At 39.5% G+C, this 25,935-nt stretch overlaps 1 protein-coding gene across 2 annotated transcripts; it reads left to right on the top strand.

Annotated features, from left to right (window-relative positions):
- Positions 1–2,046: 2,046 nt before the first annotated feature.
- Positions 2,047–24,721, top strand: VPS26C (VPS26 endosomal protein sorting factor C). Of its 2 annotated transcripts, none has more exons than XM_083814062.1 (8): positions 2,047–2,203; positions 9,655–9,798; positions 11,826–11,975; positions 16,697–16,777; positions 19,300–19,374; positions 21,929–22,079; positions 22,459–22,611; positions 24,284–24,721. In XM_083814062.1, the coding sequence occupies exons 1-8, from the start codon at positions 2,147–2,149 to the stop codon at positions 24,364–24,366; spliced, it is 894 nt and encodes a 297-aa protein (XP_083670188.1). In that variant the 5' UTR covers positions 2,047–2,146; the 3' UTR covers positions 24,367–24,721. The 2 variants fall into 2 exon arrangements, with proteins under 2 accessions (XP_083670188.1, XP_083670187.1); XM_083814061.1 differs by lacking the exon at positions 2,047–2,203 and adding an exon at positions 2,802–2,916.
- The last annotated feature ends 1,214 nt before the right edge of the window (positions 24,722–25,935 follow it).

The raw sequence follows: 25,935 nt of genomic DNA, 5'->3' as shown, positions 1-25,935 counted from the left end.
CATCCAGGTGGGTTTGAATATCTCCAAAGAAGGAGACTCCACAACCTCTCTGGGCAGCCTGTTCCAGTACTCTGTAACCCAAACCATAAAGTTCTTCCTCACATGGCGATGAAACCTCCTGTCATTCAATTTATACCCATTACCTCTTGTTCTATCACTGGCCACCACTGAGAAGAGTTTGGCCCCATCCTCTTTACGTTGTCCCCTCAGGTATTTATAGAGGTTGATAAGATGCCCTCTCAATCTCCTCTTCTCTAGGCTACACAGGCCCAGCTTGCTCAGTCTTTCCTCATAAGACAGGTGCTCCAATTCCTTAATCATCTTCATGGCTCTATGCTAGATCCTCTCGAGAAGTTCTACTTCCCTCTTGTACTGGGGAGCCCAGAACTGCCCAAAATATTCCAGGTGTGGCCTCACCAGGGCTGAGTAGGGGGAAAGATCACCTCTCTCGACCTGCTGTCCACACTCATCCTGATGCAATCCCATAGGCCTTCTTGGCCACAAGGGCAGAGTGCTGGCTCATGGTTAACTTGCTGTCCACCACAACCCCCACGTCCCTCTCCACAGAGCTGCTCTCCAGCAGGTCAGCCCCCAGCCCGTACTGGTGCTTGGGGTTGTTCCTCCCCATGTGCAGGACCCTGCACTTGCCCTTGTTGAACCTCATGAGGTTCCCTTCCACCCAGCTCTCTGGCCTGTCCATGTCCGTGAATGGCTGCACAGGCCTCTGGTGTGTCAGCTACCTGATGCCTTCTTGGAAGACAACTCCATAGACAAATGCGTCTCTACCATGCAGCTGCGTGCTTGATCCAAATTAGTTACAGCAGAGCATGCTTATAATAGCTGAACAGTCCACTTCCAGGATTTTTTGTTCAGGCTTTCAGTGGTTCTGTAGTTTTGCTTGATCACGCTCAAAAAACCTATTGCAACTCTCCTCCATCCCTGCTACCAACAAACTGTAGTTTATGAGTGAGGGAGAAAACTCGCACCATGTAAGATGAGGTAAGAACGGAGTTGGCAGTCTCTGAAGCTGGTAAGGCTCACGTTTGCCACGTCTCCATTAAATGCTTGCCCTCACTTTTTAACATGGTAAGAATAATGACTTTAGGTAAGGCATTAAAATACGTAACAAGATTCATGCTTTATAGATCTCCTTTGGGACTTGAGACACCACTGATGGACAAGTCCTGGTCCCACTGAAATCACAGGAAAAACCTATCTGTGGCCCACATCTGCGGGAGATTTAACTGTTTCCCTCAGTGCTAACATGACCCTGCACATTAGTTGTTCACCTGCAACATTCACCAGACCAGATACTTTTTCTTTTTTTTAGGTTTCAGGTGCATTTTCTCACTTTATAAGGTATTGCCTTAAATTTATCAAACACGTTGCAGACAACTTGGGAGCGCAGGCAGGAATGTGTTATGAGATGCAATATGCCAAACCACACGTACAATTATAAGAGACAATTTCAATCCATATATCTATATATATATATATGTATAAGATCTTTATTTTTTCGTTACTGTAAGGTGTGCTTATGACTTTTATTCCGTGTAGCCAGGGAAACCACTTAATAAATTTAAACCGCTGCACTCGATGCTCAGCCTCCCGTCGCTTCCGTGCTACTCAACACACGGATGTTTGCGGCCCCGAGCCTTCACCAGCGGACGGGGACCGCCGCCCTGCCCGTCAGTCAGTCAGTCAGTCAGTCTGTCTGTCTGTCTGTCTGTCTGTCTGTCTGTCTGTCTGTCTGTCTGTCTGCCCCCGCCCCCGTCCGTCCCCGCGGCCGCCCGCCCGCCCCAGGCGCCCCCTGAAGGCCGCCCCCACCCCCGCTCCGGGCGCCCAACGGCCGCCGCAACGGCCGCGCACGCGCGAGGCCCGCCCCCGCCGAGCTTTCCCCGACCGTTGGCGCTCTGCGCATGCGCTCTGCTCGTGCTCCGCCGGCAAACCTCCCCCCACCACCCCACGTCACGAGCTCCCTGCCCCGCCCCGTTGCCGTGGCTACCGGGAAGCGGCGGGGGCAGGGGAGGAGGGGGCTGAGCAGTGACGTCACGGGGACCCGGATGGGCCGCGCCCGCGCCCCGCAGGCGGAAGCGGGTGGCGGGAGCTGGGGGGGCGGGGCGGGGGGAGAGCGGCGGCAGCAGCCATGGGCACGGCGCTGGACATCAAGATCAAGCGGGCCAACAAGGTGTACCGCTGCGGGGTGAGTGCCGCCGCCCCGCACCGCCTCTTCCAGTTTATTCCCTTATTTTTCTCATTTTTTATTTTTTTTTCCTGATTTCGTAGTTTTTTTCCTGATTTCTTAGTTTTTTTTTCTGATTTTTTAATGTTTATTTTCTGATTTTTTAGGTTTTTTTCTGTTTTCTTAATTTATTTTCCGATTTCTTAATTTTTTTTATTTTTTATTTTTTTTTTCCTCATTTCCTATTTTTTTTCCCCACTGATACAGTTGTTGATAGCGATAAAGCGGTTTTGCAGAGTTCCCCTTTTGCAGCTACTTGAAGGAACGCAGGGGGCTTTCATTCCTTTTTTCCTTCTCATTCTTCATTCACTTTAAGTAGTAAAAAAAAAATCACAAAAAATGTTTGCTCACTTTTTCTAGAAATAAAATATCATTAATCAGAGGTTTTCAGCTCACTTCTTTTATTTGTGGCAGTCCAGCCATTCACTCTTACTACACCCCAAATCTTTTTCACCCGTGCATCTGTCCCCCTATGCTACAAACTCATCTGTCACAGTGTATAAATGTAAAGCACGTCTGGATTTATTGAGTATTTTCAATGCTGGGAAACTGCTTTAATCAGATCGGAGTGGAAGGTTATGGAAAAAAAAAATCAGTTTTGCCGTCACCAAATCACAAGAGGTGGCATTCACAACCAGCAAAGTTATCAGCATGTGAACAACACGAATCTTCAGGTGCGGTGTCACGGTGGTAAATGCAGTCCTCTGTATCTCTCCGGCATCATTTTGCCATTGCATGTTATTAGAACGATCTTAATCCTTTTGTTTTGGTGTTGTAGTGCTGTGTTCTTCGTCAGTTTCTCTACTTGGCTTGCTTTATGTCATTTTGAACAGGATCTATTTTCTTAATACAAGAAAAGGATGTTTCTTCTGTCTGAAGCTGAAATTAAGCAAGATTTTTATGGTTAGTCACTTCTGCTGTCACTTCTGCTGTAACTCCACGTGAAAAGGTTTATAATTTTATTTCATTAACTAGGTCTGAAGTTTGGAGATCTGGGTGGTGTGAAACCACAGTGGTGAAAGAGCCGTGCACTAGAAGTACAACGTGAATTTTTGATGGAAATTTCGACGGCACAGAAAGGAGTTACAAATCTCTCTTTAATGAGGCATGGAATATGTGCAGCTTTGTTTTTTGTAGAAATTTATTGATGGTTGTACACTTCACTGACATCAGCTATGCTAATAATACCTTTAGTCTATGTCAGCTTTCATCCCCAAATATACTTTCATCAGTGCTACTTGAAAACGAAGGGATTCCTGTAGTAAAGTTCATAGTTCATCCAAATATATATTCTAGCTATTCATCTGAAAGCAACAGGGATACTGTGGCTTGACCTGTGGCTTGACCTGATCTTTGGTTGTCCAAACCCATTTAAAGTTTGCACCCAAGTGCAGTCACTTGGATACGAAAGAACATGATATCTAAATTGTGCAGTGATTCAGCAGCCTTTTTGTTAGGCCTATGGCAAGGTAACAGCACAAAACATTTCTAAAACATTGTTGAGAGCTTTCTAAGTCGTAATTTGTGTAAGACCGTGATTAATTCAGCATAACTTTATGGTGCAACTCACTTCTGCCTTCTGCTGCCTGTCTTGTGCTGGCAGTATTGGCCAGCGAGCCAGGTTGGGGAAATGGCATTTGGTTGGAGTCGCTCTTTAAAGAAAAACAAACTATTGAATCAGATATCCTTTTGTTTTTCTTATGAATGTCTTATCAAATAGAGTAGAAAAGAGTATATTTGATAATCAGTATCCGAATGGACTTGAGCTGGATGTGAAGGAAAAGGTGACGGTAGAGAGATGTCTTAACTTTGAGCTCCAGGGAGTTTATATGATAGGATTGTGTAAGTATGACAAGGTTTGTCCGTGCAGGAAAATGTTCTGTGCAATTAAGCAGAGGGATAGTTAAGGTACCTTTAATGTGCCTTATGTTAATTTTCGTGTGATTTATAAAGGCAGTTGGTGTGTAGCAGACTACTTAAGAGACAAAGAAGATTGCCTTGCACTCCTGAGTAGGTATGAAGCATTTGTTTAGGAAGTTGACGTGTAGTAGCTAAGATATTTTAGTCTTTTTAATTTAATAAATTCTAAAAGCACCGAATGGTATTTATGTTGAGGGTCATTTTGGCTTTAACAGCAATCTAAATGGTGTAGGCATGTGACGGCGTATAATTGCCTTCTCTGTCATCTCCGCATGTTGGTTATGTGAAAGTAAGTGATATAATCTAGCCTGTAGGATTTCCCTTCATTGTGCAAGAATCAGCCATGTGCTGCCAAACACAATCTATTTCTTATTTCAAGAAGCAACGGGTAGCCTACAGAATGGAGATCAGATGTAGTGGAGCAGGAAACTGGATGAACGAAACAAAGTTGGGTGGATGAAGAGCAGTCTAAAGAATCTCAGCCTGTGCTTTTAGGTTACAATAGACTGAAGATTTGGTAGTGGCAGTGGCTGCTGATTCTTCTATTCAAGCTCTGGCTTTGTATCTCATGAGGTGAAATATTCAGGGATTCAGAAAATATTCAGGTGAAATATTCAGGGATTTTTAGTGATTGGCATCTCTGGATCTGTTAAATGTACGTCAGCCAGCAACCGCCAATCTTTTGAGAGTATTTGCTGTACTGCTTTATTGCCTACAAGAGGTAAAGGTGAGGGGAAGCAGATGTGAGAGACCCATGTTTAACAAGTAATTGTTCAGAGGATCTCATTATAGTAAATTCCATACTGATCGAGGCCCTGAAGGTATGGGATTTTTTAATATAAACTTCTAGGGAGGAACTCTTAAAGTTTACAAACTTACTTTTAATGTTATTGCAGAACTCTTTTGATTCTTGTTAGGGGAAAATATTGTTCAAGGTAGGTGTCAGAAGGCTGGTGAGTGGAGAAGTAAGGGTGTGTCCAAAATGGATAGATGGCCAGGAAAATTAAGTCTGAGTAACTTCATGTTTTTTGCTTTTTGTAAGATCAGAGTGATACGTATGTTTCACTGTAGGCTCCTCATAAAGCCAAGACCTTTTAAATTTCTCCTTGGTGGTGAAATAATCATGTAACCCAATCTTCAAATTACTGTTCTCTGTTGTGTTGAGTTGGGTCAGATGACTTCTCATACTGGTACAGTGACCTTGGTTATACTAAGTCCACTTGAACTCAAGCATTTTTCATTGTTCCCAGTCTCCCATGCCAAGTTGAAGTCCCTTCACTTCCTGAAACTTTCTTTAGTGCAAGGTATCTGAGAAGGCAATAATTCTGTTATTTTTAATTCCTTTTTGCTCTGTGTTAACTGTGCTTTTTAACTGGGAGAAACTGGACCATAACATTTATAAAATAGTCACACATCGTACAAGTCTGTGATCGTGTTTCTGGTTTTAGAAAGAAAGCTGGTTAAAACAACTTGTTGTGATAAATGGTAAGCTGGTAAGCAATTTCTATATTAATTGTTTATAATCATCTAGAACTGGAGGAATTAAGCAAACAAAGACCTTTATTTTTTCCAAACTTCAGTTTCAGAAAATCTGGTTTAAACAAGTGACCTTAAATTGTGGGTTAAAAAAAAAACACCAAGTTTGCCATTTCCTGGAGCAAGAAGAGTAACAGGATTGTTAGGGGATGGGGGGTTTAAGAACAAAAAAGACAACAAAATGGATCCTAATATCGCAGTTCTGTTATACTAAAATAAGGCTTACTACAGCAAAATTGTGTTTAAGTTCACAGGAACAGAAGATTTGTGTTCAGGAGACTTTACTTTTTTCGTTTTTTAATTGAATAGAGAATTGTGAGCCACTGAGGCTCACTTAATGAACTCTGGAATGCTAGAAGAATGAGAGGGGACAGGCACAACTAATGATGCATTTTGGTTGGCAAACCGAACAGGATGGCTGGAATAACTGTGGCAGTTAGTCCAAGACTGATAATTAAAAGAATTGTGGGCTGAAAAGGCTGAAAAATGCAGTGTGCAAAAAAAGGGTGCCATAGTCAATGTCAGCCAAGACTTTTGATGACAAGGAAATCCAAAATATACTAAGTCAGAATTTGCCCGTACTGAGGCCTTTTACTCTTTCTAAAAAGCAAACTGATTTGTAAAACTGATCGTTGAGGTTTTGAAGCACCCAACGTCTCATTTATTGGGCATAGCAAGCTTTTTCTACTGAACGTAGTTGGTTTCTCTGTAAGGAACAAGAAGAATATGTAGTTAAGATCTGGAGGTGGGTCAGATGGGTAATAGATGTGACAGAAAATGATCAGGAATACATAGTAAATGGGGCTTACGTGAACTTAATTGCAATTCTAAAATGTCCAAATGTGTGCCCCTAGACCTAAAAGTAAAGGCCCATGAGGGGGAAAGAGGAATCTGACAGGGAGCTGAAGCGCTGTGCTGGTAGTCGGCTGATGGGGGACTTCGGCTCTGCCAGGCCAACGACAAGCTCAACTCATGGATGTACAGTTAATACCAAATGCAACTAGAAAAATGCTAAATGTTTCTATAAGGCATTCAATACAATGTCTTCTGCTGCTGTCAACACTTGAAAAAGTATGATGACATTTAAAGTGGCCTTGAAAGCCTGCCTTGTGCTTTGGTTTGGTTTGGTTTTGTTGTTTTATTCAAAATTACCTCACATTCGAAAACAAATGAGGCTGATATTTCTTATCAGTGATTCTGAAAAGTGATCAGTTCTAATCTGGAAGTACATAATACCTAGCTAAAAGGTTTTTTGTAGCTCTTTAGTCTAGCAGGCAGACCTGACAGTGTAAACAGGCAGGTTGGAATCAGTGTGTATTTTAACACTAGAAACAATTCTCGCCAAACAATTTAAGGGACAGTATAGTGTGTACTTTGATCCTTTGAATCCTTACATCAAGTTTAAAGATGCTGAATAACAGCCTAGCTCAGTCAGAAGTCTAAGCATGGCTTTGGACTGTAGAGCTGATATTCAGTGGCCTGTGTTACGCACTGCTTCATCGTACTGATCGAAGATCCTTCCTAATTGTCCCAGCCAAACTCAACAACTCTCCTCAAGAACTACAGGAAAAAAAGGAGTATGCTGTTGGATTAGATGAAGCAGATGTTCATTCTGGTTGTGACCTTGAAAGTGTCAGCTTTTCTGGCAGGTTCATGTGCATATTTGAAAGGTGAGGAACCGACAACAGAAAGTTAAACGCTTGTTTGGGATCATGAACCTGGGATGATCTTCTCACAGGAATGTTTGGTCACAGCGTACCATGTGTACCTCACTACTCTGCTCTGCATCTTATTTTGTCCTTTTTGTGGATAGAGATACCCTTTTTAGGCAAATAATTCTTTGTAGAACTTCATTAGCGTAATTCGTCTCGCAAAGTTTTGTCAGCATGTGGTGAAGGAGTCCCTAGTGAATGCGGGGTTAGGAAGTGAACAAAAGCAACTGACAGTAAGCTACTGCATTGTAATGAGTGGGGATCAGTGCCAGTGGTGACTTCCTCTGGGCCTTTAGTCTTGTGGTATTCAAGGTAAGGGAATCCCTTTTGATGTGGACTGAAAACAGAGCCAATTAGCCTCGTGGTGTCGTGTCACTTTTTCAAATGTTATGTGTTTGGTTTTGCAAAAATAAAGCTTTCTCTTAAATTGTCTGCTGACTGTAAGTATGTGAGCATCTTGGTAAGTTTATGTTCTTTGATTTGTACTTTGTGGAAGGACAGATGTAATGACAGCTTTGTATTTAGAGAGGACTGTGTTTACACACACACGCAAAAAAAAAGTATAAAGTAGCTCTTCCTGAGAAAAGACAGCAGTTTTTCCCACCCCTCATCAAATGGAAATACAGCCTGATTGCATATAAGCAGGTTAGGTAAAAATTACAGCAGCTCTTTCGTGATGCTTCCCTCTCAAACAAGTGATTATTTTTTTTTAAGTTGCATGTTAGGAAATAGTTTTGAGTGTTTTTTCATTTTATTTACTTATTAGGAAACATTGGATGTTAGAAGAAAAAAATCATATTTAACTTCACGCCATTCTTCTTCCTTCTGCCCTAAATACATACAAGCGTCTTGTGTGAAGCCGTCTAGGTGATAGCTCTGGAACAGGTTGTTGCTGTGTGATAGGAGTCTGTCTTCATTTAGTGAAGCAGTTCATATGTTCAGGATTGTCCTTGCTCTTCCAGTGCAGCAGTACTCATTTTTCAAAGCAATAACCTAATTGCTTGTACTAATTAAAGCCTGTTCGCAAAGCAGTATGGTATTTAGGTCAGCTTTTCTTCACTGTCCTTTTGTGCCTCCTGCTCCTGGCGTTTCCCAGTTGCTGCAGGTCCTCTTCTCAGGCTTGTGGCGTGTCAGCCTTTGCTGTGATGCCTGATGTCCAGTTCTGCCTTAAACGACCTGACCCCTTCTCTGTATTGTCGTGCCCTACCACCAGTAAAGACAAAAGGCTGCAACATTCAAATAGCATCTGTTGTATGGACACAACTACACTGGTTGTAACTGGTCGAGTGTAGAGTGGGCAGCCTGAACTGCTGTTTGAACTGAGTGGTCCCGAGTTTGGTGTCTGGTTTGCAAGGCTGGTGAAGGTGCAGAGAGTATTACTACTGAGCAGAAGACACAGTTAGCCCTAAGAAACTTTCTTAAGTTCTCAAATAACTTGCTGCTAGTTCCAGGTGTGTATGAACGTTTGACGTGGAATAAGGGGATTGGAGTGGATTCTCTATTGGAGAGGAAGGATAAACTATGGGGTATGGGATATGAACTGCATGTTGCTCTCCTGCAGTTAATCTTTTTTCAGTATTGGAGCTTCTAAACTGATCCTTGAAATTGATGCTGTGTTCTTGTGCAACTACTTTCTTAATGGGATAAGTGACACATCTCTTGACTCATACACCTTGTGCCTTGGATTCAGACAGGCTTTGAAATTGTTTGCCCAGTAGAAATTGGCTTGTGTAGGCAAACAACTGTGTGGTTTCTTTGTTTCTTTATGAGTCTGTTGTGTAGCGCTGCTGGGGTTAACATTATCCTTAGCTTAGACATCTCTTTTACAGCTCTGCCTTCTCTTCCATTTCCCTTGGCTGACCATCCTGCTTTTCATATAAGAATTCCTCGTGGAATTTGGAAATGGAACCTAACTTTTACCAACTGAACCTACGGGTATTTAGGAGGTTATTTTTCATTTGCCTGGACAGGAAAATGTCAAAGTTTAGGAAAGCAATTGAAGCTCTGACTAGTAGTTCTGCAAGGAAGAAGAGCATATTTTTAAAGAAAACAAACTGGAAGTACAACCGTCTGTTCCTCACATTGCTTTCATTATCAGTATTTGTCTCTTCTAACAAGGTTAGACTGTACTCTGGGAACAGTTTTCTTGAGTTGTTTGAAAATTGGTTAGCATGCTATCTGAGTAACAGCAATAGAAGAAATTGCTTTAAACAAATGCGCTCATGGTGTCTTTTCTCCCATTAGGAAATTCTTTCTGGAGTTGTGGTCATAACAAGTAAGGACACAGTCCAACACCAAGGTATCTCATTAACAATGGAAGGATCAGTAAATCTGCAGCTTAGTGCCAAAAGCGTGGGTGTCTTTGAAGCTTTCTATAACTCTGTCAAGGTAAGACCTGTGCTGGATAATATTTTTAGCATGGAGCTTTTTGTTATTTTCTTAAGTTTTTCCCCAGTAGCTCTCAGATGCTTATAGCACTTCACGGTATGCAAAGGAGAGAAAGCAGAGAAATGCTTAGCATTATCTAGCAATATATGGTGACATTTTGGGGGAGGAGCTTGCACAGACGGGAGAATTTTCTTTAGGGCTGAAATATAGTAATACAAATAGTAAGGTCACTGGAGGATGCATTAGAGGAGCATCATGCAGTGACTGAATTTAATCAAACTTGGGTGCCAGATCAGTCATTACACCAAAAGTTTCTGCAGAAGCTGCTGAGGTTGCGTGCTGCTGGCCATGGTACAGGACCTGCAGAGGTTCCTCAGTGCGGGATGATGCTGCGCCCAACCTGTTTGACTGCAGAGTTCCTGGAAGGCCTGGCCTCTGTACTGCCCTCCAGGTTTGGAAGTGTGGGTTTTGGAATCCAGCAGGTCAGGTTGTCTTGGGCTCCACACAAGCATGGCTGTATTGATTGAAGGCAAGGCTGGCTATGTCTAGAGGCAGTGTAGCTATATTTACAAAAATAGTTTGCCTAAATTAGCATAGCTTAAGTGTAGGATCTTTTAAGCCTTTGTTTGTATCACAGTTAATTTGTTTGTAGTGTGAATAATCTGACCATGAATGATCAGAAAACAGTAGAAACAACAGATTATTGTTTGTTTGTTTCAGCCTAGTAGAGGGAAAATACAATTAAAAGTTCAGAGAAAAGAAGTGTAATCTTCAAGCAGAGCTACAGTGAGCATGCCTCTTTATAGTTGTGTTGTACCCTTTTCATGGCCTGAAGTCCACATTTGTTGATTAGCTTCCTTCTAAGAAAGAAATAAAAACTTTATTTTGAGCTAGAGAAATAAAGTTCCTGTTATGATGACCCCTAAGATGGGCTCAGTTCATTTAACCCCCTCACTTCATTCAGCATCGCTTCTTTTGCTTTCTTTCTGCTCATTCTGGTTGATTTAGTTTACTAGAGTAGTAGAACAGGAGAGGGCACATTTATTTTTGATAAATCAGGTTAATTGATTTGAATTGAATTATGTTATCGATAGGCCAGATGAATGTCTAGTTTGGCACAAGAGAAAGCAATACGACATGGCAGAGCAAGTTAGGCTGCTTCCTTCAGCATGAGTAAACTGTTAGCTTGGTGCAGTCATTCCTCCTTCTCATGTTAAAAGCAAAGGTTGGAATAAGCCTAATTAGGGAGAGTATAGCTTTTGTCTCATTAAATGTCAGAACAGTAATTACGATTTCAGCTCTTGCAGGTTTTAAACTCAACAAATACATATAAGTAATGGAAAAGTAATAATGATGGATTGCATCTCTTAGCAATGAGAGGTTCAAGCTACTTTAACTGTTTGCAAGAAATGAATACCTTGAATGAAAATAAAATGCTAATACTGTAGTATTACAGTCCAGGACTGTACTGGATATTCAGTCTGTTTCCTTCTCATGTCCTAGTCTTGCTGCTTTTGCTCTGTTTGTATTTATGTATGCATATTTCATGAGGATTAGGAGGATTCCCCAGTCAAATGCCAAATCACAGCTAGCCATCGTTCCAGTGAGAGATCAGCCCTCAATATAAATCTTTAGGGTGGGAAGGGTGGGCAGCAGGGTAGGGGGATTGCCTAGCTGCTTAACTGGCATGTATACTTGTTGATTACTGATGCTAATATTGAGGGACGTAATTTGGAAAATGAAACTTTGCTTTCCAGGGCGCTTGAGACTCTGCTGTTTTAACTCTCTGAATATGTTTAGTTGTTAATTTGATACAACCATAAAATAGATTGTAAATTGTTTTCCTCTGAAAAGCATTCATAATATTTCTATTCCTTGTAAAACTGGAGAACTGCGTATCAGGAAGAAATACCTGAATTTTTGGAAATTCACAAAGTGTGTTAGAGTTTAGTAATGTTGTTGGTTCATATTGAAATGATGGAACTGTCATTGTGCTTCAAACTGAATCTTAATATTTGTTTTTGCAGCCTATTCAAATTATTAACAGCACTATTGAAATGGTAAAACCAGGGAAACTTCCCAGTGGCAAGACAGAAATTCCTTTTGAATTTCCATTGCATGTAAAGGGCAACAAGGTTTTGTATGAGACGTATCATGGTGTCTTTGTTAATATTCAGGTAAGGCAGTAAGACAGTTTTCTCTGTAAAGAAAATCTGAGCTTTTTTTACCTGCAGTATCTCTTGTTCTTGTTTTGTTACCTGCAGTATCTCTTGTTCCTTGGAAGCTGAGGATGAAATTTTCTGATAGTTTTATTTTCATAGTGCTAGTCTTTATATACGTTTGCTTCTGTCAATTTGAAGAATGAGCAAAAAGTTAGAGATTCTTTGAAATAAGTAGAGCTTTTAAGCTTCTTTTTATTGCTACGGTGTTCTTGTGATGCATGCTAGACATTTTCTAGATGTAACAACATTAAAAAATGTCAAGCATGTTAACCTTTAAGTATTTGTTTGTAGGTCGTTTCTTGCTTCCTGTTTCAGACAGAGTTTCTAAGATTCAGAACTTTCCACAGGTGCTAACACTTGTTAAAAGTGGCAAAGAAAACATTTTGAGATCTTGAAATTCTGTCAGTATAATATGTTTTATAAATTGCTGTAAAATCTGTCCCTTTTTCAGCCAGTTTAAGCCTTGTACTGGAAATAGCCAGTGGTAATGAAACTGATCGGATGTCATATGGGATGTACAAGAGAGAATTAACAGCATACTGGGGTTTTGGGTTGAGAAAGTATAAAACATATTTGCTATGATTGTTAAATCTCGTAATGTTCTTTTACAGATAAAATATAAAAATACATTCAAGGTGATATTTGCATCTAGTTCTGATCTTTCTTTTTATTATTATTTTTGGTGAAAGAAGCTGCATCTCCTATTATATAAACAGTCTGCAGTGCATACCCCAAAATAAATGTGTGTAGTGTTCATCTAGTACCAGTGAGGTTTTGTTAGCATAGCAGACCAACAAATTACTGCTAATAATACTTAACATACTTCATTTTTAGTATCTGACTTACCAGATCCATCTTAAGACACGGGCATAAATCCAACAGCAACAAAGCTACCTAATGTTCAGAGTGTGTTTTCCTGCATTTATTTTTAAGAAGCATCCTCTAACTGGAAGAGATCTTTCCACCACTTACAGTTTCAGGCCTTCCATATGGAGTAACCCTTTAAAGAAATATGACATTAACAGAACAGTAACGAGATGTCTTGCCTGAAGTACCTTAAGTCAGAGCTCTTGTAACATAACTGATTACCCTCTTGATGTTGTAGACACACTACATCCATTCCCTTCATGGAAAAAAGGCTGCAACTCTATCTGCTTTTATTCAAAAAAGCCCATGTGTCTGAGTAAATTCATAATGAAGTCTCAAATCAGTGTTTAGAGTTTGTAGCATCCTCAAAAAACATGAGTTGTTTGCTTTCCTGTAGAGATGGGTAGTGAAATTTCCTGCCCCAAACTGTACATACAACATGGTTTTAGCAGAGTCCTGTGGAAAAACAATTCTGAAATTTGACCTTGTTTGGTTACAGATTGCCACACCATAAATGGGTTGTTATTTTGAGGAGAAGACTACTTTTCAGCCATCTCTGAATGTAAATGTTGTGTTAATCGTTGCTTCTTCTTACTGGGGGGAGTGTTTTGTGTTTTTCCTCAAGAAAAATTTGAAAGGGATCCATGAAATGACAGTTTTCAGACCACTGCTGATGAAGAATTGCTTGGTTGTAAAACACTTTTTCCCTATAGCACACTGATGTATTAGATCTGATGGCACAGTATAACAGTTAGTTATTTAGCTGAACTGAAAGGTAAATTCCATGCTTTTCAATTATATTAAAAAGTCTGGGATTTTAAACAAACAAATAAAGACTTAAAAGCCTATCAGAAGTTACTAAAAGAATAGCAGGAGTGTAAACTGGAGCATTAGACCTGTAAAACTAGGCATTCCTTTCTTGTTAAAACTCCTAAGACCTGACTTTATTTTCATGGCATACAAAAAATTGGTGGTGATAGAAAGTTCACAGACAAAATACTTCTAAATAATGCTCCAGTCTGCAGTCTTCCTAGATCTTCCTTTCCATGAGAATTTTAAAATAAAGTTTTAGTGAGATTATGCCTTCAGATTTACTTGCTTAACATGCATCTTTAGTTACTAATTTTAGTATTTTGCTTCAAGATCTTATTATTATGCTTGAAGATGTTACTGAGATTTTATATCGTAAGCATACTTTCTCAATATTGTTATCACGGGTTTGTACAATTGGCTTCTAATCCAGTCATACTAGCTGCATCTAGATAGTACCATGATTTTGTAGTAATGGGAAGGATTTACAAACCAAAGAAAGAGTTCTGTGCCTACCTGAGGACTGTATATTTTGACTGAATAATCATTATCACCATAATAAAACTCCTGATAGTTTTGTCTGAATATGTCTTGCCTGTTGTGATGTTTTCACTGGGACTTTTATTGTTGTTATTGCCATTGTTATGGAGCAAATCATGATCCTGTTTTTCATCTGGTGTTTCATTCCTTTTCAGCATAGTCAAGTAGATAATATTTTTTTAGCCTTGGCAAGGAAAGCCTTGTCTGAAGACTTGTCATGCAGCTTTCAGAGTTCTGATTTCCTATGCTGTATCTAGTTTTGCCTTAGGTTACTTGTAAACTCTGAATTAGTATGTCTGAAATTCTTTGGTATCCATCAGAATTTACCATTTTTGCAGAACAGTTTTTTGGACAATTCAGAAGCAAGCTGAATATACTTATGTTAGTGAACATCTATAAACTAATAATAAAAAAAAGAAGTTTGTTTTTTCCATTTAAATACAAAGCCTTAGACCTATTATTCTTGTGTTCTCACCCATCCTGCACCAAGATCTTTTATAGAAGGTCAGGCCTTCAAAGCCTTTTGTTTACCCTGTGTTTCCGTTGTGTACTTTATTCCTCCCATCATTTATATCCAGAAGGATATTGCTTAAATTGCACATTATATATAGAGTCATGTAAGTTGGAAGAGGCCCGTAAGATCAAGTCCAACCATCACCGAACACGACAAAGGCCACCACTAAACCATGTCCGTAAGCGCCATGTGTACATGTCTCTTAAACACCTCCAGGGATGGCGACTCTGTCTCTTCCCTGGGCAGCCCATTCCAATGCCTAACCGCTCTTACAGCGAAGAAATTCTTCCTGACATCTAATCTAAGCCACTCCCAGTGGAACTTGAGGCTGTTTCATTGCATCCTATGTGACTATCTTAATTTTACGTACTACTGGTAGCACACAGGATGGAAAGAAGTCCCTTGGCTTTTGTCTACATTCAGATGTTTTTTCTAATACTTCCCATATCTTTTTTCAGTCCTGGATTTCTTGGATAACATCATGTTTCTGGTTGGTACATCAAAAATGGTGCAAAACTGGTTGAGTTGATTTCCATAGGCCCGATAACTTGTTTATGATCAATATCAGATGTTTTAAGATATACTTCAATCATGAATATTTAGTTGGGTTTCTTTTTGTGTATGTGGTGGGTTTTGTTTTTTGTTTTTTTGTCTTTCCATCTCTTCTTTTTGCAAGCTGAGGATAAACTGTAATTAAAAGGTTGATCATTAGATTTCAGCCAGCCTGAGTCTTTTTTTCCTCTGTCCCTGAAGAGGAAAATGTATTCTTTCCCAAGATTATTTAGGGTGCACTGGTACCTGATAAAACAGATACGTAGATAAATTTGGGGAATGTTAAGCCTCTTTTACAAATCAGGCTTTAACTGCTTTAAAACGTTTTGCTAATTTCAAATAAATCAAATGGAAGCGTTCATTTGCTTCTCACTACTTTATATTTGTTCTCTGTCCAAATCAAGAAATGGAAAAAAAGGACTATAAATAGTACACTGCCTATTTATTTTTTCATTTGAGGAACTAAAGGTGCTGTTTAAGAAAAACTAGAAGTTATGAAGCTGAGACCTTCAGTCCGAGCATACCCATTTTTGCCTATTTGTCATCTCTAAAGAAGGAATTAAAAATGACCAAAACCATAAAATAAAACCAACCAACCAAAAAACACGCACAATAAAACAAACAATAAACCCCTAAAATACTCCACCCCAACAAATTTCTTATCTTGAAAGGACGTTGATAGACTATGTTGTAGGTGTTGAAGTGTACGAATACAGTGAAGGTTATAACTATTTTTCAACCACTGGTTTATGGTTTCCTTTGTAGGGAAGAAAGGAGAGGACATAGGCAGCAAGTTATTGAATAGCGAAATTAACCTTACACATTGCTGCTTTTAAGTTGAACTGTGTATGGTTAAAGACAGTTCCCTATTAACTGTGCTTACAACTGTTATCATTGCTAAACTTATTGTAAGATTGAATTTTAAATTAGAAGGGCTGTGAATATATCTTGCTGATGATCACTTACACGAATTGTGGTGAGAAGCAATGGAGTTAATCAGTCTTAACTGAATGTAGTTTGGGTGCTCAAGCCATACAAGAGTGCTACTCTGTCAGTGAATTAGTCCCTCGGTCTCATAATCTCTTATTCTGTCTTTAAGACAGAAGATAGGAAAAGCATGTGAAGATAATGATAGGATTGTAAACACAAACAAAAATTATTTTTCATTTGGGAGCATCTACAATCATTGTATAATTTTTGTCTCCTTCCCCCCCTTCTGCATCACTGGTATATACATTGCCCACTAATCTCTTGTAAATGATGCCTTAAATATTAATAACAGCAACATTTTGCACATATTAAAAAAATAATAATAAAAGTTAACAGATGGAGGAAATCTTAAGTTCTTAAGTAAGGCTCTCTTCTTTTTTCTCTGCCACCCCATTCTTGGCAGTATACCCTACGGTGTGATATGCGGCGTTCTCTGCTGGCAAAGGACCTAACCAAGACTTGTGAGTTCATCGTCCACTCTCTGGTAAGCGGGGTTTGTATTAACTTTACAAAGTGAGTGGGTTTTTTGTTTGGTTTTTGTTTTGTTGTGTGGTGGTGCTCTGTTTTTGGTGGGTTCTTTTTTCATTTTAAGTGAAGTTTGGAGGTAAGGTTAGAAAAACAAGCAAAACAATTGGTAATAGCAGCATATATGATACGTTTGAGTAGAAGACATTCATAACAAAAGTATCTAGAAGTTGTAAGGTGTCACTTGTTCCTGATTAGAGTAACACGCCTCTCTTTTCATGTAAAGAAAATGGTACAAATAGGATTTGCACTGAGCTTATCCTCTTATTCATTCTTTTCAGTTCTGAAACAATGGTGTGGTTAGATTAATATTACAGTATTCTTCTAAACACTGTTTCAGGTTATCTGAGCACTTCTTAGCCAAAGGTTCCGGGCACCTGCAGTGCCTGTCCTAGAAGCGGGAATTTGTTGGTGGGGAGGCAATACCTAATTTCTGTTACTCAGATGATGAATCATGATTTAGAGCCCTGAGTCAAGGTATTGAGGTTAGGACTGCATCAAACTGGAAATAAGAAACTTGTCAGCTTAATCACCTGTATTATATAAGCCTGCGATTGGCGATATGCTGAGATATGCAGGTTAACAAATATCCACGTGGCGCAGTCAGGGACATGGAGACAGTCTTTCTCCTGTGCAGATATCATTTTAGGACAAGATTTGACTGTCTCACAAGAAATGCTTTACTGCTTGTTAGTTGGAAGTTCCTATTGTTTTGTTTTTGTCTTTTTAAAGATCTTTTCAGTTTATATTGCCACACATGTTCAGAGCATCTGATATCAGTACAGACTGTGCAGGCCTAATTAAATACCTCTTTTTTTTTTTCCACCCAGAATTTGCTAGAACATACTGTTTGTATCGTTCCTTAGAATGCTTTAACAGGACACTTAAAGTATTAGACTCTGTTGCCTGTCTTATGAGTAATGGTGGAAGCGTTGTTTTAGTTCCATACTACTCTTGTCGCAGATTTAGCTAGGTGCTATAAAGAGGTCTACTGTTGGTAAGATTTTATTAATTTCTAAAATACGCTACTTTTTATTAGTCCATTATTATATTGTAAGTAAGCCACAGTTGTCAAAATAGTGAACAAATTACATTATGCGGTTTCCTGATTTTATTTCTTGTTCCCACTACAGCACTTCTTAGATCACAAGTCAGTAAATCATGACAAATCTTGCTGTCAGGGTGAATTAATTAGGTTTTACTGAACATATAATTCTCACTGCCCATGCTCAATGCACTATTTCCCCTAACCTTATTCTTTGCCAGAATTTGTCATTTGTGGGAAAACAGTCAATCCTTTTACTGGTATCTTCCATCCTGCAGCTGGAGAGCAGAAGCTATTTCAAATTCTTGAATAGAGAGGGTAAATCCTAAGACTTCAAGCTAAGCTCACTGGTGTTGCAGTGCTCTATCAGCTCCCAGTCACATACAGTTGGTCTCTCATGACTGGTGCTGCACTGATCACTTACTCTAAATGCGTAAGTAAAAGACAGTGGATCTCTGTGAGATAAGCATGGAGACAGGTTTGTGAAGGGCAAGTGAAATTTGCCTTCCTGATACAAGGTAGAGACTCATTTCAGCGGGGTTCAGGGCCCACTGAGCCACTTAGATAAAGACTAACTTCTTGGTTTTGTGATAACTATTGTGATAGGAACTGAAGAACCATAATAATGTGCCCCCAGAATTGCTGCTCTGGTGTGGAAAGTTAACCCAGACCAATTTTTTTTTTATTTTACAGTTAAGGAAGCTGAAACTCTAAGTCATTAAATCAACACTAGACTAGATTCCATCACCTGAGGATCTCCTAGTAATACGAGGATGGCTTGACAGAGCTGAGCTGGTACTGGGATGGCAACAGAAAGAGCTCAGAGTGCTCAGAGACAGCAAGAGGGAGAGAAAGTTCATAAAATGTATTTGGAGTAATGGAGCAAGTTTGCTTAAATTTACCCCTCTCTCCTGCCCAAATTTGCTAATTGTTGACAATGGAAGGAAACATTAGACGTGACATACAAAATGTAATTATTTGTAAATACAGAAATGTGAAATATAACTTTTTCTGTAACATCTCTTATGTTTCAGAAGATTGGTAGCATATTTTTCTTTTCCAGGTGGTTTAGAGTAGTCAGCCACTCAGTTTTTTGTTTATTTCAGTGCAGGCAGAGCTTATGCCAGAAACTTACAAATGGGAAGTGCGCTGTGATTTATTGCAATGGTGAACACAAAATAACCCAAATTTGAGAGTTCTGTTTCTGCAACTCAGATTTGTAATGCATTGTGATTTGCTTAGACAAATCTTAGGATTATTTAATAACAAAGGTAGGAAATCTCAGTCTTCTGTTATACAGATACATACTTGCAGCATGAAGACAATCCTGAGAATTAACACAGCCAACGGCTGTTTGACTTCATTGTATTTTTTTAGTACTTAGAGTGTGTTTGTGTGTTGTAAATCAGTTTACAGTTTAACTGTTTTAATTACAGTCACAGAAAGGGAAACTGACGCCAAGCCCTGTAGACTTCACAATTACTCCAGAAACTTTGCAGAATGTTAAAGAGGTAAGGTTTTCTTTCTGCTTTATTTATTTATTTATTTATTTATTTTTAATGTAATCCTTGTGTGATTCTGAATGAGAACAAAAGAAGAATGAATAAACACTTTGTGCATCATCTGCTCTTTTTCATTCCTATAAAGTGATTCTGCTTGTTCTCTTCTGACAGTGGTGATTAAAATAAGATGGAACTTCAGTAATGGTTAATTTTTTTTCCCATCTTTCTGAGTGAAAGATGGCAGTGAAGCAAGGGAAAAAAGTCTGTAGCAAGATCCTTTAAAAAGGTATATTTTGAGATCTTTTTTTTTAATAGCACTCTGTGGCTTTGGGAAGCCAGCATAAACAGGAGTAGCTGCCTTGGTCAGTTAGCTTTCTGAATATGGTTTTCCATTTGCCCACTGAAACCTGTGTTCTGTCTTTCCAGATGTTTTTGTTGTGCTCTTTTTGTTAATAAGAGTACTTTACTGCTATAGCTCTCCCTTCAGCATCCCCAGTTTGACTTCCATTGATCTTAATTCCGGACTTCTGAATTTCGATCTATTTTTCCAGTTGTTTCTTAAAGCAGACCTCTTGATCAGCTGTTGAGTTGTTTCATGCCGTCGTTGACCTTATTCTACGTATTCACAGAATGACTGCAGTTGGGAGGGACTTCTGGAGATGGGTTATTTCAGCCCCTGTGCTCAGAGCAGAGTCATCTAGAGCGGGTTGCTCAGGGTGATGTCAGTCATGTTTTCAGTATCGCAAAGGATGGAGACGTGCAGCCACTCTGGGCAACCTGCTACAGTGTTTGACCACCCTCAGTTAATTTTTCTTCCAATGTTTAAATGTAACTTCCTGTATTTCAATTTGTGCCTGTAGCCTCTTGTTCTTTTAGTGGCTGCCACTGGGAGGTACATGTAAAGCTAGCTTAGGATAAACTATGAGGAGTACTGAGAAAAGTAGTAAGGCTTTAGGGGAAATACACATTTATTTATTTATGTTAATTCTCGTAGATTAGGATTGTAGAAAATGGCCTTGAGTTCTTGTTCTGCAAATTCCTTTTATCTCCATCTCTGAGCTTCCTGACCATTATACTTCAGGGGGTGGTTATATGATGTCCCTATGAGGCAGAGAAGTAAGTCTACTTTTACTAATACTAGTGATGAGAAGAACCTGCTAGGAGTTGCACAATAAAAGGGCATTTCACTAATACATTGTAGGACTTGGTATTTTATAGAGGTTTTGTCAGGGATGTAATTTCTATTTCCATTGGGAGGTAACACCCAGATGAGGTCAAGTTTACTAAACACGTGAAAATTCCTCTCTCTTTCACCCAAAGATTTGTTTCGAGTGGAACAGCTAAATTCTGCAGAGGTGCTGGCTACAAGTGAAATGTTCTAAACAATAGCTGATGAGAACTATTTTGCCATTGCTTCTGGCAGTCAGGACTAAGAAGCAAAAAGACTGGGAGAAAAAAGGTTTTTGACAAGAGAGTTGGTTTGGAAGAAGGGAAAATCAGTTACATGGGCAAGGACACCACAAACACACGTAAACAGATGGTTGGAAGGTAGGGGCGAACATCAAAGATGTCAATAACAAAAAATGAAGGAGGGAGAGGATAACACTTGCAAAAGAAGGGGAAGGTTAGAGCAGCATGATGAAAGAAATTGAAGAAAACTGGATGGTGAAGATACGAGCTGAAGATGTGGGTAGAGTACACGACTGTTTCAGTATGCTTCCTGCCAGAACTTGAAGTGTAACGGGAGCTTCTGGCATATGAGGAGTTTCTCTGCTGTCAGAGAGTATCTGTGATGCCTGCTGGCCTAAAACAGGGGGCACAAGGGGGCAGAAACCCACTTCGTTCTTCTGTGGAAACTGATTTCTAGACTGTCATCCTCAATCAGCTGTTGTTACAACTCATTTCATAAAGAGTAGGAAATGTGCTTGCTTTTGAGTGAATGTTCAAAGTTCAGTGTGATCCTGTATTGAAGTTAAGCTCCTTATTGACTGTCCAGTCTTTTAGTTGGTGTCTTGATACACAGCAGTATGATACATCTTGTATTAAATGAACATTTTAAATGCCCGTCTTCTCTCTCCGTAGTTGCCATGAGAGAGAAATTTAAAAGGTGGGGAAAATTACTGAAACCACAGACTGTATTATAATTTGTAATGAAACGGGACGAGAATGCAGTTCTTGATAGCATGGTGAAGTGACTTAACTGAACCATCTTGGTAATGCCTGCCAGTCTGCCTCCTTCACGTGTTTCCTGATTTCTTGTATTGTAATTAGTCAAGTTTTGTCAGCTTATCCCGGGAAAAATGGTCCTGTGGATGGAATGAGTAGGGGTGCATGTCAGGGGAGGGTAGTAGGACATATCATAAGGCATATCCATAAGGATGCATATTTAAAGAGTTAAATTAACCAAGTATTTGAGGCATTTCTGATTTTTTTTAGTTCTTAATTTTGCAGCTTCTTCGGCTTCCCTACGTACTTTGATAACTACCTTACAGACAGAAAGACAAGGAGTTGTTTTCCTGGTCTGCTCTTACAGTTTTGTTTGTTTTTCTCCCCATCTTCTCAGAGAGCCTCACTTCCAAAATTTCTCATCAGAGGTCACCTCAACTCTACAAACTGTATCATTACACAGCCGCTAACAGGGGAGCTGGTTGTGGAGAATGCAGAAGCTGCAGTGAAAAGTATTGAGCTGCAGTTAGTACGCGTGGAAACCTGTGGTAAGTTTCTCTGTAAATGGAACGTGTACAGCCTGCAGTAATTGCCACCTGCACTTTCACCCTAAATATGCAAGACTGTCAAAGCCATGCAATTGAGAAGATTGAAAACACTGGCAAAAAATCGTTTTGCACTTCAGGTGGAAATGTCCAAACATTAATTTAAGTTAAATCTCTGTGACCCCTAATTTGGAGCGCTAATGTGAAAACTCACAGGTTAAAGGGCAAAAGGTCACGTCACATTCCATTCCCTGTGGTGTTTGTCCATGTACGTCCCCCTGTCGCTTTCCTCAGTAAATCTTCGTGTTTGAATTGTGGACACCGCTTTGCCTTCTTGCCTTCCCTTCCCTTCCTCCCCCTCTAAATTCCCCGCTTTCACCAGGCTGTGCGGAAGGTTACGCCAGAGATGCCACAGAGATACAGAACATTCAGATCGCTGATGGGGATGTCTGCAGGGGCCTACCCATTCCTATATACATGGTGTTCCCCAGGTTGTTCACCTGCCCCACGCTGGAAACAACAAACTTCAAAGTTGGTAAGTGGATAGAATTTTATGCTGTATTTATATCTTCCATTAAAACTGTTTCTAGTTTCACGTCAGCTTCTGGCAGGTGAAACTTGCACAGTGGATGAAACACTGTGGAAGAGAAAACAAGGATATCTATTTTGCTGTGGAGGTTCCATGACTAGGATTGTAGTGTGCTGCATTTCACATAGATTGAGAAAATGGAGACCAAATGCTTCCAATTAAAATCAGTTTTGAAACCGTTATGCTAGTTCTGACTAACAGAATTACATGGTATAGGGACAGAAGAAATATAGTAGCAGCAAGTCATTTTTTTCTGCCAAAAAGTCAGGTGTTATTCAGCATTTGAGTAATACCCCAAAAATAAATAAACAAGATGATCACTTCCTTCTTTTCATCACCAGTGAGAATCCCTCTTTCCACGGCCTCTCTTTTTTTGTTTCCCATTCTCCTACTGCATAGACTCAAATAGAAACAGTGAGGCAGACTTTGCTTTCTCGATCTACATGGGCCGCTTCTACCTGCTTACTCTATCCTAAATCCAGCATTTTCATTAACAAACACATAAAATTTAGGATTCTTCTCATTTGTTCAACCAAATACTTCAAAAGTTCTGTTTGCCAGCCTGTTCTGCTTTCCTTCATCTTCTTGGAGTATGTTGGTTCTCCTTTTTGTATTGCATTGCATCAGGTTGAAGCTGCTACTATAGTAGTAGCTGTCCCTACTTTTAGGATCCTTCCCAACTGAAGCTCCTCTTCATTTTCTGCTGTGCATCCTGCACAAATGTGCACGGGTAATTTTTTCAGCTTTGACTACCTGATTATATGTTCCCCCAAGAACATTTTTGCACCTATGTACAGTGATTATTCCCAAAATAATAGTCTACTTTTGCTATCTTTAGCAATTTAATAGTAATGTACAGTGACAAATGGCTACTGTTAACATAGTACCTATTTCTTGAGCATCTTCATATCTATATTAAAACTTTTTATATATAAAAGAGTTATTTTCGGTTTAGTTCTATCTCTAGTTTCCATCACTCATTAACTCCAACAGTCTTTAATTCTGTCTCCACTTAGAATTCTTTATAGATCTGATAACGATTTTGTTTCTGACCAACGCAATATAATATTTAAAGAGTAGAGAATTTTTGAGAATCGTTTTTAGAGGTTGCAGGTACGTTGTATTTTGGTGTTTAATTTTCTGTAATGCCTTAGAACTTTCTGTTACATGCTGACAGCATGGACAGGAGCCTGTTCCCTAACTCTTCTACTTAACATGCTTTTAAACAACGCATATTGTTTTGGGTAAGGTGTCTCACACCAAAGTCCGTTTTAGCAGATGTCTGAACTTTGACATACAGTCTCCTGGTCAACAGGCATAGTTTCTCAGTGACATGGAACTGAATCCGGAGGAATCCCAAAGATTAGAACAAGCCAGGGTTCTTGGGGAATGACCCAAGGTCTCAGGTGCCAGTGATTAGGTTCTGTCTGGAGCACCTTGTTCAGCCTTGCCTTCCTGTATTACTTGGCCACAGAAAAATGCAGAGTATTGAAATAGTTCAGGAGAGCCTGGTGAAGCGATCATCTGAGAGCAGGAACTGTCTGCTCTGACCCTACTGTGACGGTGCAGGTTACGGGATTACTAAATGGAACTCTTTATTTTTTTCCCCTTCCCTCAGAGTTTGAAGTGAACATTGTTGTCCTTCTGCACGATGATCATCTTATCACAGAGAACTTCCCCCTGAAGCTCTGCAGGATGTAAATAGCCAGAGGAAGAATCACTTAAAGAATTTATTGGAAAAGGATGAAATTATTCAGAGACCAAGTGAAACTTTATCTTTTTTTTTTTTTTTTTTTTAAACTGAAAACACAGCACTTCCTTCTCCCTGAAGATAGTTCTTGGGCTTTCAGTCTATAGATCTTTCCAAAGACTCTGCTCGTCTTACAATAGACTGTGTGGATGTATCTATCTGAAGAGCCTTGTCAAGTGTCTTTCTGACTTCAACAGCCACCTCTTCCCCCATTTTTGTCAACCAAATAGTGAAAGAATGATTTTTGGATATTTCTACAACTTGTAGAAATCTGTAATAAATTTCACTGCTTATTTCATAATGCAACACTTGTTCTAAAGTCTTTTAACAACTTCTTAAACTTAGTCCTGTTCCATATAATGTATAGAGATGGTGGGGGAGGGTAGGGTAGTGTGATATACTACTGAATAATGTCTTTGAAAGTATAATAAATGGCGCTACAACAGTGCACAGTAGTATCATGGGATGAATATTGCAAGATGACTGAAATAAGAGAGATGAAATTAATAATATTGAAGTAACACCAAATGTATTTTGGTCAAACTGGGAATGAGTTTGTGTTGCAGGAATGCTTACAATAGAAGTTAGTGCTTTGCAGCTGACTTCTACCTCCACTGCACTGGATCTTCCCTGGATTAGAAAAACATGGCCTTATTTTACCTTTGCTATATATGTAAAATATAGCACCAAGGAAGATCAGTCATAGGTTTTAGCTTAAGAACATGCTTATTCTTGGCATTTTACCATCTTTCCTCTTATTAGACTTAAAGATGTTTCAGCTTCAAGGTGAAAAATGAATGACTTAGCTGACAAACAGCATCACCGTGTTGTTGCAGACCCGTTCATTCAGAGGGCAGACTATACCAAGTAAGGGAGAAACTACATAAACTTCTATGCGGTGGACCTTGTGCCTTTAGGATATGATTCCTCATGATGCAAGTTACCATTCCAAGGGAGACAGGCGATTCAGTCTTTAAATAGGCGGGTTGATATTGTCACCTGATCGACACAGAAGTGTAAACACCAGGAGAGGCATTTGTGAAGGTAAGATACAGTTTCATGTTGAGAAAGTTTTATGCTGAGAAAGACATTAAAACGTTTGTAATACGACATCTTAAAGGTTCACGTAAACTAGCAAGGCAGGAACAACTAGATGGGAAAGCCATTTCAGCAAGAATTAACCTTCCCAAGAACAGTTTATGGATTTTGGTGTTCATTAAAGTCAACAGAACAGCCACACTTCTTCCGTGAATTTTCCATAAAATTTTGTGTGGGACAGAGGAAGGCTAAGTATATAGAGTTACATTAAGTGTGAGTGTCAAGATGATAACTTAAAAAGAACTAAGAAAACTGCCCAAACCAACTTCCTATAGCTTTATCCAGCAGCATTGCCAAGCAGGAAAGTGTAATTCTGGGTTTTGTCATGGTTCGGTATCAGCTGTACTTCAGGAAAACAATTGAAGTGGTATTTTAATGTCTTACAAAAGTCTTACGTATATTAAAAAAAAAAGCTCCCTGAC

The sequence above is a fragment of the Anser anser genome (genome assembly GCF_964211835.1).
Source record: "Anser anser genome assembly, chromosome: 1".
NCBI classification, from domain to species: domain Eukaryota; kingdom Metazoa; phylum Chordata; class Aves; order Anseriformes; family Anatidae; genus Anser; species Anser anser.
Note: the sequence above shows the minus strand (reverse complement) of the source record. Positions and strands in the feature narration are given on the sequence as shown.

Coding starts and splice junctions, on each gene's coding strand:
- VPS26C (XM_083814061.1), top strand. CDS start 2,821: ATGGAAAAAAAAAATCAGTTTTGCCGTCACCAAATCACAAGAGGTGGC. Junction 11,976..16,696: donor GTGTCTTTGTTAATATTCAG/GTAAGGCAGTAA, acceptor CATTCTTGGCAG/TATACCCTACGGTGTGATAT. Junction 16,778..19,299: donor AGTTCATCGTCCACTCTCTG/GTAAGCGGGGTT, acceptor TTTTAATTACAG/TCACAGAAAGGGAAACTGAC.